The sequence below is a fragment of the Arachis hypogaea genome, chromosome 14, assembly GCF_003086295.3.
Source record: "Arachis hypogaea cultivar Tifrunner chromosome 14, arahy.Tifrunner.gnm2.J5K5, whole genome shotgun sequence".
In the NCBI taxonomy this organism is placed as follows: Eukaryota; Viridiplantae; Streptophyta; class Magnoliopsida; order Fabales; family Fabaceae; genus Arachis; species Arachis hypogaea.
Genome location: NC_092049.1, coordinates 136,255,490 through 136,271,702, shown reverse-complemented (window position 1 = coordinate 136,271,702; position 16,213 = coordinate 136,255,490). Strand labels below are relative to the sequence as shown.

General features: G+C 31.1%; 2 protein-coding genes across 2 annotated transcripts; one reads left to right on the top strand and one right to left on the bottom strand.

The window, feature by feature from the left end:
- The first annotated feature begins 1,413 nt into the window (after positions 1 to 1,413).
- Positions 1,414 to 5,210, top strand: LOC112744432 (beta-glucuronosyltransferase GlcAT14A). The gene is made up of 4 exons (XM_025794052.3): positions 1,414 to 2,152; positions 2,715 to 2,790; positions 2,883 to 2,998; positions 4,634 to 5,210. The coding sequence occupies exons 1-4, from the start codon at positions 1,552 to 1,554 to the stop codon at positions 5,152 to 5,154; spliced, it is 1,314 nt and encodes a 437-aa protein (XP_025649837.1). The 5' UTR covers positions 1,414 to 1,551; the 3' UTR covers positions 5,155 to 5,210.
- Positions 5,211 to 7,938: 2,728 nt separating this feature from the next.
- Positions 7,939 to 12,501, bottom strand: LOC112740672 (GDSL esterase/lipase At5g33370). The gene is made up of 5 exons (XM_025789273.2): positions 12,247 to 12,501; positions 11,627 to 11,754; positions 10,975 to 11,217; positions 9,630 to 9,882; positions 7,939 to 8,389 (listed from the first exon to the last, which is right to left on the bottom strand). The coding sequence occupies exons 1-5, from the start codon at positions 12,491 to 12,493 to the stop codon at positions 8,157 to 8,159; spliced, it is 1,104 nt and encodes a 367-aa protein (XP_025645058.1). The 5' UTR covers positions 12,494 to 12,501; the 3' UTR covers positions 7,939 to 8,156.
- Between the last annotated feature and the right edge of the window lie 3,712 nt (positions 12,502 to 16,213).

The following is a 16,213-nucleotide window of genomic DNA, read 5'->3' as shown; positions in this document are numbered from 1 at the left end:
TGGTTATGTGATATGGTTGTGTGCAAAGAACAAATTATTGTGCTTTTTTAAATGGGGAATACAATTGATGTGAATCTTTATCTCAATAATTAGAATTGTTTATCCATTTAGAGGCTCTAATATGTGGTGGTTTGAGTTGTGGATGTCTTACTCTTTTCATCCTGCATTTTCTGAATGCTACTTAAAAATGTTTTGCAGAATGTGAAATAGAGAAAAAAATGAGAAAAAAATACTACAGAATTAAGCATATATTCTGAGTTGTTTGCTCATGCTTATATTTTTTTAAGGTGATTGCTGTGGTCAGAAAATTCTATTTTTGTTAATGATTTTCTTAGTCTACAGACTTAAGAGAGATTTGCTGTCATAGGCAAATGAATTTCTTGATTATACTAACATTTATATGATCGGTCCTCTTGAACCTTTTGATGGCTATTGCGAATGCGGCTTAGATTCAGAATTTGCACTTAATTAGAGTATGTTTGAAAATTTTAATGAGATGGAATTGAATTAAATTTTAGAAAGAATTGATTTGTAATTCAATTTTCACCCCACTTCTTAAATTTGGATTAAAAAGAATTAAATAAAAAAGAAATGATTAAAATATATATAATATTATTATATTATCCTCGTATTCGTATTGAGAGAAGGAAAAAAGAAAAAGAGAAATGAGAAAAAAAAAGCAAGAAGGAAATAAAGCATGCTTGGTTGATTTATAAATAAGATTCTGAAATGTTGTTAGCTTAAAAAATATTTAAATAATCATTTTATTATTTATATATATATATATAATCATATTAATAAATTTTTTTAAATATATAACATGTTTTTTATAGGTATATAAAATTTTTAATAGAATATTTTTAGCTAGATATTATTTAATTATTTCCTTAACATTAAATAATAAATTATCCGTCACAGCTAATGTACTTATACATATATAGATATGTAGGTAATTGAATGACTGTCTAAAGGTATTTGTCTTCATAATTAACATTTAGTACATTATTCTATGTAAAATAATTTACAGAAAATATTATTGGATTTAATTTTATCCAAAGGGAGAAATTTTATATAGTTATACAACCATACATTGTTATAATATTGTGAAATCTTATATATATAATTATGTGATAATATTAACAACTTAATATTCTCTCAGTTTCACATCACAGTATCAAAATTAATCACTTAATAATTACAGAAATAAAGGCTAAAAAAGCTTTAAAACTAGTCAATTATTATTCTAGATATGTTTATCAAAATGAATTTAATATTTATAATTTTTAAAAGTATGCCTTTCTATAAATATAAATATCCTTTCTTATTTTTAAGATTTGAATCCAAAACTTTTTAATTCAAGTATAAGAAGATCTTTCTTGTATTAATTAAATAACTAAACCCTTACACAAATAACGCAATCTTCCAAACTCAAAAGTCAAAACATTCCCATCACGTCCATTGCTCTTAAAACAAGCATCAAACTATTATTACCAATTATTATTATTATTACAGTGTCAGATTCTGAAAACGCAAAACAGAAGAACAGAGAAAATGAAGAAACCAAAGCACCACCTGGCACAGCCACCGTCACCACGGCAACAACGAAGACGCATCGTCGTTTTCAGACTCGGCATTGCCACGCTTCTCTTCCTTCTCACCCTCGTCCTCTTCGCCGCAACAACACTAACCTCTCCCATTCTCTCTTCCTACCTTCTTCCGACATCAATAACCGTCTCCATCACGCGCTCCCTCTTCGTCGAATCCAAGCTCCACGCTCTCCCCATTCCACCGCTCTCCGATTCCGTTCCTCCGCGTCTCGCATACCTCATCTCTGGCTCCAAAGGCGACGCACACGCGCTCACGCGCACTCTCCTCGCGCTCTACCACCCGCGCAACCGCTACATTCTCCACCTTGACCGCGAGGCTTCCGAAACGGAGCGCGGGGAGTTAAAGAGGTACGTGTTTGGACACGCGCTGTTCATGAGGTTTGGGAATGTGAGGTTGATTTCAAAGGCCAACCTCATCACGTACCGTGGGCCAACGATGGTGGCGAACACGCTCCACGCGGCGGCAATTGCGCTTAGAGAGTGGAGCGATTGGGATTGGTTCATCAACCTCAGCGCGTCGGATTATCCACTCGTTACTCAAGATGGTTCGTTACTTTCCCGCCACTTTTCTGATTCATTTATTCGTTCAATAATGTACTGGATGCAAATGCAAGTGTAGGAGTATATATCAAAGCACTTAGGAATGTTTTAGTGATTCCTTTAATGAGTTCAACATATTTGTCCTTATAAGTTTTGATGGTTTGGGAGTGCAGACTAAAATGTCATCTTTGCAAGTTTAAGGATTGATGTGTCATTTGAAAGTTTAGGGACTAACATCTAATAAACAAATACCATGGACTAAAATGGTCATTTAGAATAAGTTTGGGGGCCAATTTGGGATTTAGTATTCAGTAATTTGTATAATTTGTGGTGAAAGTGATAATAATTGGAAATTATAACATGGAATTGATCGAGTTGGGTTGTTTGTATTCACATTTTCTTTGACATTGAGCTGTTTCACTAGTCTGGCTCATGAATTCGATAGGTGGCAAAGAAGAAAAAAAGAGTACAAGGAATCATTTCTTGATATTGATGTTGGTATTCGAGTGGTTTCATACTTGTTTTAGTTGGTGACGGATGATTTGTTTGTGGGTTTTGGTTGGCTAGATATCCTTCACGTGTTCTCAACCTTGTCTCGCAATGTTAGTTTCGTCGATCATACTGGTGACCTGGGGTGGAAAGAGTAAGTGAACTATACCATGTCGTTTGCTGTTGTTCTTTTGTTTGTTTTCCTTATCAACTGGATTTTGTGGCGTGTGTTATTATGTTGTGTAGTCAGTATCGTGCAAGGCCACTAATGGTCGATCCAGGATTGTACCTGGCACAGAAAAAAGATCTTTTCTGGATTACTCAGAAGAGGAGTAGGCCAACACAATTCAAGCTTTTCACAGGTGCCAATCGATTCCTTCTTTTTGTACTGCTTTTGGGTTTCTTTCTTTTGAGTTCTTCATTCTAGCTTATCTTAGGATGTTTATGGTTAGCTAATCCTGTGCCACTTTGAGGATTTTGTTAACTCAATAAAAATGACAGCTCTTTGAAAGTTATTTTGACAAGGAATAGGTTTTAGCTTGGTCTGGAATCTGGACTCTCTTTGTGCCAACAATGCAATCTTTTTTAACATCACGATGAAATTCAGTTATGGAAAAGTCTAGGAGGCCAGCAATTTTATCAAATTCTGGCCAGCATGTAACCATCAAAGAAGAGTGAGCCATTGGATGAAATCTCACATTAATCTCACACCATTAAAAGCCTCATTGATGGCTATTTGATGGCTATAAATCCCAAATGTTGCTGGCCCCCTAGCATTCCTCTTCAGTTATTATGCTTAATTAAGAATCAATTCAAATATTTGTTTTGATAGCATTGTCATTCAGTTTGGGTTCTATAATGTTACCTGCATTCTGAATACCGCTAATCATATCAGCTTTTGAATTTCTTATGAGTAGAGTGGGACTTTTGTTTGTGAAGTTGTAATTTTTAAAACTGCTATGTCTTTTATAGATGCTATACCTCCTCAGCTGAATTGTTTCTGAAATAAATTTGCTTTTCAATGGAAATGAAAAATTAAGAAAGTAACCCAAAGCTATTATTTTATGAAGACTTTACACTTCTAATGACTAGTTTGGAAAGATTTGTAGTCACAGGGCATTGTATATTCTGATTTTTAGCATGAGCTTTTCCCAGTTTACTTTCTATCTTAAGGAATTTGAAAAACTGCTTCAAATACAGTATCTGACTATCTGGTAATACTGCTTGTGGAACCTTAATATCTTTTGAATGAAGGTTATCGTGACCTGTTAGCTACTTTGATTTGCACTGAAAGTTAAAACAAATTAATCAGTTAGTTGAATTATTTGATCTAAGTGAGAGTGATTAGAACATCAAATCATGCCTTGACATCTTACCTTATTGCAATTAAAGATTGCACCTTCCTGAAAGCTACTGGTTATTTCACCATGAAGGGGATTTAGAAAGATGGACCAATTCGTAAGCTGCTAGGGTCAAGCTCCATGATTAGAGTCTCAAATTTGAATTTATCTATCTAGTTTGGAGTGATATGATAGAAATTAGTCATCTTAAATTCTGTGATCATTTAAGTGTTTATTTTTTAGGCATCTTGATGAATGATGACCTAAAAAAAATTTTCCAGGCTTCCTCATTTGGACTGGATCAACTACTCTGGTCTTCTATTTTTGGATATACACAAGGCACAAAGCTGCTTTAGATTTTGCCGTCACTTAGTTTATTTTGCAACATGTTTTACTTGCCAGCATAATGCAGGAAAGAACTTAGCATGTGGATTGCATGCTGCTTGATTATATATACCTTTGATATTGTAATATATTTATTAGGTCTTCTACTCGGAAATAATTGCACTTTGTTTCAAAAACACATAGCATTTAGCCTTGATAAACTTTTTTTTTTCCAACTACACAACCCTCAAATTTGAAACAATGTTTTAGGCTTTGTGTCTGACCTTGACAGCATATTCATATTTTGATTACCTCCCTGTCTCTTTCTTTCAGGTTCCGCGTGGATGGTGCTGTCAAGATCGTTTGTCGATTACATGATATGGGGATGGGACACCCTACCTCGGACCCTCCTCATGTACTACACGAATTTCGTATCTTCCCCTGAAGGATACTTCCACACTCTCATATGCAATGCCAAAGAGTTCAGGAACTCAACTGTTAACAGTGACCTACATTTCATTTCTTGGGACAATCCTCCTAAGCAACACCCTCTCTACCTCATGCCAGCTGATTACGAAAAGATAGTTGGCAGCAATGCCCCTTTTGCCAGGAAGTTCCCCAGAAACGATTCGGTTTTGTTGGACAAAATCGATAAGGAACTATTGTCCAAAGTTGGTGCTGAAAGGGCTGTTCCTGGAGGGTGGTGCATAGGAAGCAGGGAGAATGGGACTGATCCCTGTTCTGTAGTTGGTAATACTACTACTCTTAGACCTGGCCCCGGTTCAGAAAGGCTTCAAACTTTAATTAATTCATTGTTATCACCAGAAAATTTTAAGCCAAAACAATGTGTATAACAAGAATCAACCAGTACTACAATTCTAATTGAGATTTTTTTATTTGTTGCCTGCCACTTGCTTTTGTCTCTATAACACACACGAACTAGTTGAAACTAAAACGAATAGACGTTTATTCTCAATGAACCCAAAAAGTGAAGGCGACAGTTATTTTGAAACGAAAAGAGTATTGATGTGTTAAAAACTCATTCTACTTGAGACTAATGTCGGCCTCTCAAGAGGTTCACTGGTTTAGGAATTCTTCTGTAACAGATGGATTCTTGGTTTAAGTTAATAAGAATGTACCAAAATGATTCTCAAGTGACACATTGGTTTAAGAATTCCTCGGTTATTGATGGATTCTTATTCAAAATAGGTGGGAATTTAAATGCATCCAATTGTCTCTATATGAAACTAATAATTAAAAACTGTTCTCTGACGATTTATATGAATTGATGATTTAATAAGTTAGTTATGTACATTTGTTTTCAGTCAATATATAACAAAGACCTATAAGTAGGAAAAGTCGCTTATTATTATACTTGGTCACTTCATCTAGGAATTAGGATACACGCTAGGAATTTTTTATTTTATCTTGCAACCTTTTTTTTTGGCATGATGCTGATGCAAAAAAGAACTTGTTATCATATTGATTGGATAATGCTGCTTATTGATCGATTAATATACTTTTTAGTAGTTACATGAACATTTTTTCTTATGAGATTTGGTTATTAAAAATCATTGTGACTCTCTCTATTTATATATTCATGTGAAATTGACTTTTCCTTAGGAGAGGTTTGTAATCTGTTTGCATAAGAATATTGAGCGAATGAGTGTAATAAAACAGAGTCTGTAAAATTTTAGAAATAGAGAGAGGAAAATGAGTTTAATACTTTAATTATTGCATGCACTTTATTTCAAAGAATACGTAATATAACGTTTAACCTTAACGCAATCCTCAAATTTTATACGGAATGCATGCTATCTCATGCAAAACCTTTAATAAGGTGAAAAATAAATATATTTAAATAGTTGACAAATATACTTAGCTCTCAGCTTCTAACCATGTACGCTTTTGATGAATAATGATCTGTAAGACACAATTTTGATACTTGTGGCACCTCCAAAAATTAAAATACATATATTGTTATGAAGTGGTTGTAAGATACCTTGTCGCAGAAGAATGACATTAGTTATACGACGAAAACTCAAGTACAGTTAATTTCATGTGAAATTAATATAGTTGAGCGTTATTAAATAATTTAACAAGTTTGACTAAATTATCATATAACGATTCTTAACTATCAACTTTATATAAAATTAACTGCATTTGAATTTCTACCTAGTTATATATGTCATATATACTATCCAATGTCATCTCTCCTGCGACAAGGATTCTTTAACCACTTTGAGCTCTTTCGCTCATATTTTTTCTGCCTTTCATGCACTTATATCATTGAAATATATATAGGCAATACCACAATACGCATGGTTCCAATAACCCTTCTCAATGCTAGCTACATTATTAATTAATTATCTACCAAAGTTGACATTTATTTTGTGGGGCTGTGTGGTCCTAAGAAATAAGTAGACGTACTAAATCAAGTTCTCAGCATTGTAAATAGGGGTGGAACTTGATAAAATATTAGATCAAAGTTAAAAATATTTTTACAATAAAATAAAATTAAAATAAAAATTTTAAAAAAATTAAACTAAAATTTATATATAAAAAATATTAAAATTTAGGGAGATCATTGTCCTCCTTTCTCTCTGAGGCTCCGTCCCTAATTGTAAAATGCATGTATAATAATTTAATGAAATCACCTTTAAACATTAGTACCAATTATGATGCTAGTACAATGCAATGACCGTTGTTACTAGTAAGTCAATGAAAGGTGAAACTGAAAGACACAAAATATCCCTCTAAAATATGACAAAAAATACTAGGTCGTCGTCCATGTAATTTCAGTCAATAATGTAAGACCTACAAACTGAAAGTCGCTTAGTCACTCATTATTTTCAAATATTATTATTATTATTATTATTATTATTATTATTATTATTATTATTATTATTATTATTATTTCACGTTCTCATGCAACAATAGATACAATTATTTTAACGATCATACTATACATGTACACAAATTAAAAAAAATCAATTATTAATTTGCTATTATACATAATGTACGTGTATAGAAATACATATTTTGTGTTTATAAGAAAATTAAATATTTTATTATAATAGATTTGATATTATATTATTATTGATTTGATTATTTTAATCGTTGATTACGTTGTTAAAAAAATATAAAATAATATGTAAAATATAAATATACACAAATTATAGTAGTTTATTTTTAGTGTTTATAGAATATTTTTTTAATTTTAAATAAAGCCCATATCCTCTCTCACTTTCTATATATATAGAATTATTCTAGTATAATTATGTTACAATGATTATAGTATTTTAAAAAGTGTTGTTAAAATTAAAATAATATTTTTTATTGTTAAATAACATTTTTTAAAAAGAAAATATAACTTTAATTTTAATAATATTTATATAATCACTGTAACCACTTCAACATAGTCATCCTATATATATATATATATATATATATATATATATATATATATGTCACATGCATTCCTGATTCCTACTAAAGCCGCAGATAATGAAAGTGGTCAAAATAGACAGGGAACGGAATGTGTTGGGTCAATAGTAGTTATCGGTTCTATCCATCGTTGTGGACATTGAAACATTCAAAATCATTAGAAGTAGTAGACATTTCTCTTCCAACCCCAACCACATATACATCAAATTAACAAGTGACATAACAAGAGAACGAGTCAAATAAAACCGCCACAATAATGATAATAAGACAAGGGGGGCGTCATGGATGTAACATTATTGCCATTTGCCACCTTTCATTGTATAATAACAACTTGTAATATTACAAACAAATAAATAAAAATAACTGAATGTAAATAAATAAATAATATATATCTTCAATTGGTTGCTCATCACGTGGTAGAATCTAATTCCAAAATGGTGCTGAGGTTCATTGGGTTCATGTATATTGTAGAACCTGACATGATTCTTTCGACAATAATTCTATTAGCCCTTTCAGTTGGATGAAATGGATCCCAAAATACAAACGTACTTCGGTCAGGGCACAAGTTGGAGCTTGGTGAACACACACCAAGTCCATTGTAAGGTCCTTGCCCACAACAAGCTACTTTTGATGTTGTGAATCCTGATCAATTCATTGGAATAGCTTCTCATCAAACTTTAATTTCAATGAATAAATGATAAGAGAAGATACAATCAAAGGTTGAAAAGTCTGAGGAGCGAATATTAATTCAGGCAATTAATTTTAAAAAACAGCTAACAATTAAAAAGAAATGGACAATAAAAATAAATATCCCAAATTTAAAACAACGAAACATTCAAAACTTTAGTAGAAAAGATATTTAAAAGTCAAACAAATTAAAATCAATTTACAATATAAAATTTAGGAATTATAATTTAAATAAAAATATAGAATAATTTAAAATTTATATTAGTTATGATTCGGAATTTAAAATTTAATATTTAAATTTTAGGGTGATTGAAAGTGGCGGAGATGGTCGACAACAACAGAAAATAAAGGTGAAACAGTAATCGTGAATAAAATTATGGTGTGAGAGAAAAAATCAAATGAGTAAAAGAATTGGATTATTGTAAAAAATTATTGAATTAAATAATATATTTTGATTCAAAATCCTAAATTAATAATAAATTCTATGAATTATACCATTTTTTTAAATTTAAATCAACTTAATAATGCTTTTTATGTTTGAAATTCCCATTTTTTTACACTAATGAAAGAAAAATAAGTCCTTGTAAAAGTAAGAAAAAAGTTAACATTATGAAATATTTAAAACTTTCATATTATTTAGTAATTGTATTAAAAATAATGTAATAATTAATCATACAAGAAAGTATATAATAAGAACAAGTCAAGTTAATTTCTAGAATAGTTTAGATAATGGAGACCACTTTAATAAAGATACTAAAAATGTTTTTTTTAAGATGTTTATATGTGTCATGTTATTATTGGACATCTTTATTAAATCGGTTAATAATTTATTTTTTAATAAATCAGAACAAAATTGATTTATTATACCAACAATAATAAACCTAATTGTCTGCGTTATAATTATTAGACCTGATTTGATGCGATCGAATTACACAATCTAAATCGAATATCGTTAATTTTTTTGATAAAAAGACAAATATATCTCTAACTTTTTTTTTTTGCACCCTAAAAATTTAAAAATACAATGAGATCCCTAAAAAAAAGTGGATTTATTATTATAGTTATAAAAAAATCAATTTTATTTTAATTTGTTAAGAAATTTAAAAATAACCGGTTCATTAATACGTCCAATAATAATACGACAAGTAAACGTCTCTACAAAAGACTTTTATGGAACATCTCCTTAGATAATTACCAAATGAAGTTGGATTACTGATGAAGTCATTGTGCATTAGTGCAGTGTTAGCAGCGATGAAAACGTGTTTGCGAAGTCTGTTATTGAGGTTTGTAAGCATGCGTTGAAGTTGAGGGTTGTAGAGTGAAGCAGCTCTTTGGAGCTCACGTGAGCATTCACCATCTCTGCTTCTCATTGCCATTTCAGCCGGAGCACAACCCAGTGGACCCGTCCCTGTCACAATTACTCTCCTTCCTCCCATATCATATACTTTCTGCAATAATATAATTCATCAAATTTGTTCATTTTTTCATCAACAAATTTTCATTGCTCTAGACAGGTAAGGGGAACTAATAATAATAATAATAGGAAAAGGAATTTTAAAATTCTCTAGACGAATTAAATTTGTTGCTCTAAATATAAGACTATAGTACTCGTACAATTAAGTTGTATTTTTTTTTTCTTTAATCATAGTAGGCCTACATGAAAATTAGTTACTAGTATAAATATAAAATACACATTAAAAATATATATTTATATATAAATATATAATATATAACTATTTTTAGTGGCTGATTTTTTATTTGTAATATTTTTTATTTTTAGAATTTTATTAAGAAGAAAAAGAAAACCCTAACAACAATAAAATTTTGTATCTATTTTTATATATAATATTTTTTCTATTTCACAAAATTTTAAAAACAAAAAATACTTAAAAAATATATTAAAAAAATACAAATTAAACACCTTTAAATTTTTTGGCCTAATATGAATATAAAATATAAATTAGAGAATGAATCAAGTTTTCTTTTTAAACAAGAGAGTGCAACGATGAAAGATATAAATACGAACAGGAGTTTAATTTTAATGTATTGATAATACAAAACATTTTATATATTCGTACAATCACAATCATTTTCTTAGATGATCATTCACATGATTAATGTAAAAAATAATTATTTTTACTAATATAGCATTGTTGATTAAATACACGTATAAAATAATTTTACCCTAACAATACGTCAAAATTAAATTCATAAATACATACACAAAGAAAATGACAAAAGCCCATTGCATTTTATCCCAAAAAAATGGTTTATTTCAAACTTTTTCCATAAAGAATTATAGCATTTAATCCTTTGTTTGGCTTTTGAGAGATATCAAACTTAATTTTGATATAGAATAAATAACTTACAACTTCACATAAACAGAAGTAATGTGAACCAATAATCAAGCAATTCATATATACAATTCAATAATATTTCAGTAGTTTTGTACTTTCAATATATCTAATATATGTTAAGTAGTAAATGAAAACCATAACATTATTAGCAACAACACCTTGATGCGAGAATCGAATAATTACCTTCAAAATTTTTCGGTACTCAAAGATGAGAAGCTTGACATACTGTGGTAATCTATATTGACGAGACCTTGCTGAAGGAGAAACTAGATAGTAGTTGTTGACAAAATCATTGCCACCCACAGTTATGAGTATCAATGCACGTTTCACCAATCTTTTTGTCTTTGAAATTCCGATTAGTGCACTTAATCGCCTTTGATACTCTTCGAAATACTCTAGCTGTCTGTACATTCTTGTTATGTTCAACTGCAAATGTTAAATTAAGCTTATTGAAAAACTATTTTTTTTTACCATAATTTTTATGATAAAAAGAATTATATTTTAATTCTTGTTAAATATAAAATAATAAGGTAAACTGTATATTTTTTTCGTAGCTCAAGAAAAATAATTTTTTAATAATTTAAGTTGAATTAGTTTTTCAACCAAATCTACTAAAAAATTATATATTAAAGAAATAAAATTCTTAGTTTATTTTTTTATGGTATAGCATTATTACTCAATTAGATTACTTCAATGCCAAGTCAACAATTCAACATATATTGTTGGTTGTGTGTCAATGTCACATTCAATAGAATATCTGCACTTTAATTTTAATCGTAAGCAATGAGTAATCATTAATTAATTAATTAATTAATTAATTAATTAATTAACTTACAAACTGAACTCCAGTATCATTAAGGATTCCAACTCCAGCTGAAGCAAAATTGGCACCAACTAGGAGCTTCTCTCCTTTAAATTCCGGACTCAAATATGGCAATGTAGATTCGGCACCAAGTCTCATACCTGAACCAAGCTTGTTATAGATACATCACGAGTACTAAGATGATGAAAATAATAATAATGATAATAATTAACATGAATTTAATTTTTACGTCTTGTTAGTATAAAATAGTTTTACACAAATAATTAATTATATATATAATATTACATCAATAATTAAAAACTGTTAGATAATAATTTTTTTTAGTTGCCTATGATATCCTCAACTCGAAGGATAAAAAACGTCGTGAATTTGAGTTCCATTTAAGACTGATCAATGAGTTGCTGCAATTCGAACTTTTGACACTTATTTAAGTAGACGAATGAACTGACCGCTCGACCAATCCAAATTACTTCGTTAGATAATAATTTAATTAATCAAATATATCAAATCACTTCTTCAAAATAAGATAACCATGTGTAAGTCTAAATAAATAAATTTAATTAAATAAACATGTAAAATTCTTTACATTATCAAAAATGAAACTCTAATTAACATGTATATTATTACTTAACTGATGAAATCAGGAATGTTGTAGCCATTAGAGAAACGACCAGTTGGTGTGCGAGTTGGAAAATCAATACCATAAGGAGGTGAATCAGCACGAGCAGTTGTAAACAAATAGTTGTTGTTTCCATTATCAACAAGTGAATCTCCAAACACAAAGAATGCCCTTGGCCTAGCTTCAACACTAATAATAACATTTATAAGTACCAAAAATACCATACCAAAATCAACCAATAATAACATTTTTGTTGACATTGCAATGAAAGGATATGTAGTTTTGTCTTGGATGATTCAAGTATTCCTATATCAATATATATACCCTAATTTCTCCCATATTTAGACACATACGTTTTTTTGTTAGCATTGGACCCCACTTTTTGGTGCACTTCAATTTTATTTAACGTTTCTAAAGTTCTACTTCTAAAAATTGTGGCAATTTAACTAGCATAAATGAGATAATTGATTGGTATTAACATGGATACGTAGTTATTAGGAGTATGTGACAACAATGTGTGTATGTATTAATATATGCATACTACTTTGACTTCGTACCGACCAATAATTTGGATGAATTAAAGATTAAAAAGCTAAAAATGATGAGTTTTTATATTTGGGCCTTGTTTTGAATTTTGATGCTAAAAGAACTTTAAATACAGGAGCTAAGACTGCGGTGCAATTTGTTTTCATAATCAATTGTGAATTGTCCATTATACCTCCCTCTTTTCCCACTTCTGAGGCGATTAAAATTCTTCTATTAATGGCATAAAGTTTAAACTCTTAGAGTAGTGAACTATGTTTTGAAAAAGAGAAAGTATAGAAAATTAATTTTTAGTTAGTTATATTAATTCATTATTTTTAATTTTAAAAATTTTTTATTTTTAAAAAATTTAAAATTTATAATTTAAAGTTTAGAGTTAAAAATTTATTAGTTAGAATTTAATATTTAATTAAATAAAATATTTTTTTTTAAAAAATAGATAATGCTAGCCGAAAAAAATTGGCTTCTTAACATTATTCTTTGAAAAATCACTAATTAATAATTTTTTTTTCACCGAAGATATGGAGACTCAAACCCGCAACCTCTTAATTGAGTATGGGAAGATTATGTCATTTGAGCTATTACTTCTTGGCTCACTAATTAATAAATTTACAAAGGAATAAATGAAAGTTAAAATTGTTCATTCTCTTTTAGAAAATATTAAAAATTAAGCAGGTTTAATTTATTCTAAAGTTAATTTAAAATATCATAATTATTTTTTTTAGATTACGTGAGACTTTATAGAAAAAATTCTTTAATTGAAGACTCTTAACCTTCTCATGCAAATTCAAATTAAGGTATATTAAAATTGCAATAGTAAAACTTAAATATCGATACTTTTATAGAAATAAAAGAAAAAATAATGCATGAAATTGATATATACAAATCGATCTGAAAGGTACCATGCCTGAGTGAAAAAGAAAAAAGAAAGAAGAGTAGAGAGAGAATTTTGTGATTAAATCTGATATGAATATTATTGCTCAAGATTAATTACAATGTTGCAGTGCTCTGCTATATATATAAACACAGAATAGAAATGGAAATAGAAGGTTGTAACTAACTGAAGAGCCAGCCTGGCACTCTTAGCAGACTTCTCTAACTGTCTAACAGACTTCTAGTTGTTTTAACTGAATTCCAACTCCTTTGAGTAGCTAGATTCAATCACTATTCTATCATGCTCCATGCTTTCAAGTTCCTTTGATTCTTCCACCTGGTTTGAGTGTTTGTTGCTGCAACTTAAGTTCTTTGCATACCTCCCACTTTCTAACTATTTTGTCTTCTGTCTTCCTCCTTCACTACTCGGCCCATTCTCTTCTACATTCATCAATGATCGAAATTGCAGAAAGGCAGCACTAGGTAGTGCTTTTGTGAGCACATTTGCTATTTGCATTGAACCAGGAATATGACTAACAGCTACTACTTTCTTTGTTACATAATCTCGGACAAAGTGGAGGTCAGTCTCAAAATACTTTGATTTTGAGTGCAGGATGGAATTTGCAGCTAGCAGGACTGCACTGAGATTGTCACAATACATCAGGGGAGGAGCTCGGGGATCTACTTTTAGTTCAACCATCAAGTTTTTGAGCCATATTAATTCAGCTACCAAGTCTGCTAAAACTCTATATTCAACCTCAGTATTGGATCTTGCCACAACTGTCTGCTTCTTTGCACTCCAAGAGATGAGATTTTTGACTAAGAAAACATAAAAATTCCCTGTAGATTTTCAATCATCTGGATCACCACCCCAGTCTGAGTCATTGTATGCAGTGATTTGCATGGACTTGCTCCTATGCAGATGCAACCCATAGTTACAAGTCCCACTAATATACCTCAAGATTCTTTTCACCAGCTTTCAATGTTCAAGCAGAGGGTCATGGAGGAACTGTGAAACTTTGTTACAGCATAGGCTAGTTCAGGTCTTGTAATAGTCAGATATTGAAGACTTCCAACTACTAACCGGTACAGTTTGAAATCTTGAAAGTTTTCTCCTCCAAATTTAGAGATCCTGACGATGAGGGAAAGGGGTTTTGGCAAGGCTTGCATCCATCCATTCCAGCCTTAAGAAGTAGGTCCTTTGCATACTTTTCTTGAGTAAGTAGCAGCCCACCATTGCTCGTTTTAGAGACTTGTATTCCTAAAAAATAATGCAGGTCACACAAATCTTTGAGTGCAAACTTGCTGTTTAATTGCTGAATCACCTGATTGATATCAGTTTTTGAGTTTTCAGTGATGATGATGTCATCGACATACACCAAAACAAAGAGGCTAGTTCCTTTGGTGAATCTTGAGAAAACTAAAACATCTGATTTGGTAGCATTGAATTCTAAGTGGTTAAGTTCTATGCAAAGCTTGTGGTACCAAACCCTGGGTGCTTGTTTAAGACCGTATAGTTCTTTTTGTAAGCTTACAAACCAGGCTACTGTCTCCAACTGCATACCCTTGAGGCTGCCTCATGTAAACATCTTCACTCAAGTCACCATGGAGAAAGGCATTGTTGACATCAAACTACTTAATGCTCCAGTCATTTGCCAATGCCACTGTTAGGATTACTCTTATCGAAGTTGGCTTCACTACTGGACTAAAGGTTTCAATAAAGTCAAAACCAGGTTTTTGGGAGAACCCCTGTGCAACTAATCTGGCCTTATGTTTCTGCAACGAGCCATCAGCATTGTACTTAGCTCTAAATATCCACTTACTTCCAATAGCTTCTCCCCCTTGTGGCAGTGGTACCAGCTTCCATGTTGAATTCCTCATTAGTTCTTCATATTCATTATCTATGGCTCTCTTCCATTCAGGGTGAGATAATGCCTCTTTGACACTTCTAGGTTCAACTGTGGCTTGTAGTGCTTTGGGCTTGAAAATTCCATGTTTACTCCTTGTGATCATAGGATGTATATTGCTGGTGCTTGGTTGAGCAGTATCATCTGTAAGTGGTGGTAGGACAACCTCCAAGTCAGAGATAGGAATTGAAATTGGAAACTAGATAGAGCTACAGGTTGTGACATAGGTTGATGTATTTGGTTTTCAGGTTGTGGTATATGAGGTATTGGTGATGTTGACTGGCTGAGTGAGTTTTGGATGAATTAGGTGGGTTGCAGGGTTGTGTTGTTAGGTGATATAATTGGGCTGGTATCTGATGTGGTTATGTGGGGAGGAGTTTGTTGCTGCAAATGTGTTGAGAGATAGGGTCCTTGAGACATGAATTTTGGTAAAAGAGGTATTCTTGGTAAGGCATGAATTGTGAATTCTGAGCTGTCCTTATCTGAGTTGCTGCTAAAGAAGTTTCCTTCTTTAAAGGGAACTTTGCTTTCATAAAAAACTACATCTCTTGTCACTATTATCTTGCCACTTTGTGTGAGGCATTTATAGCCCTTGTGAATCAAACTGTATCCTATGAAAACTGATGGAGCAGAACGAAAGTCCAGTTTATGTTTGTT

Coding starts and splice junctions, on each gene's coding strand:
- LOC112740672 (XM_025789273.2), bottom strand. CDS start 12,493: ATGTCAACAAAAATGTTATTATTGGTTGATTTTGGTATGGTATTTTTG. Junction 11,755..12,246: donor CAACATTCCTGATTTCATCA/GTTAAGTAATAA, acceptor AGCTTGGTTCAG/GTATGAGACTTGGTGCCGAA. Junction 11,218..11,626: donor ATGATACTGGAGTTCAGTTT/GTAAGTTAATTA, acceptor TAACATTTGCAG/TTGAACATAACAAGAATGTA.
- LOC112744432 (XM_025794052.3), top strand. CDS start 1,552: ATGAAGAAACCAAAGCACCACCTGGCACAGCCACCGTCACCACGGCAA. Junction 2,153..2,714: donor TCCACTCGTTACTCAAGATG/GTTCGTTACTTT, acceptor TTGGTTGGCTAG/ATATCCTTCACGTGTTCTCA. Junction 2,999..4,633: donor ACAATTCAAGCTTTTCACAG/GTGCCAATCGAT, acceptor TCTTTCTTTCAG/GTTCCGCGTGGATGGTGCTG.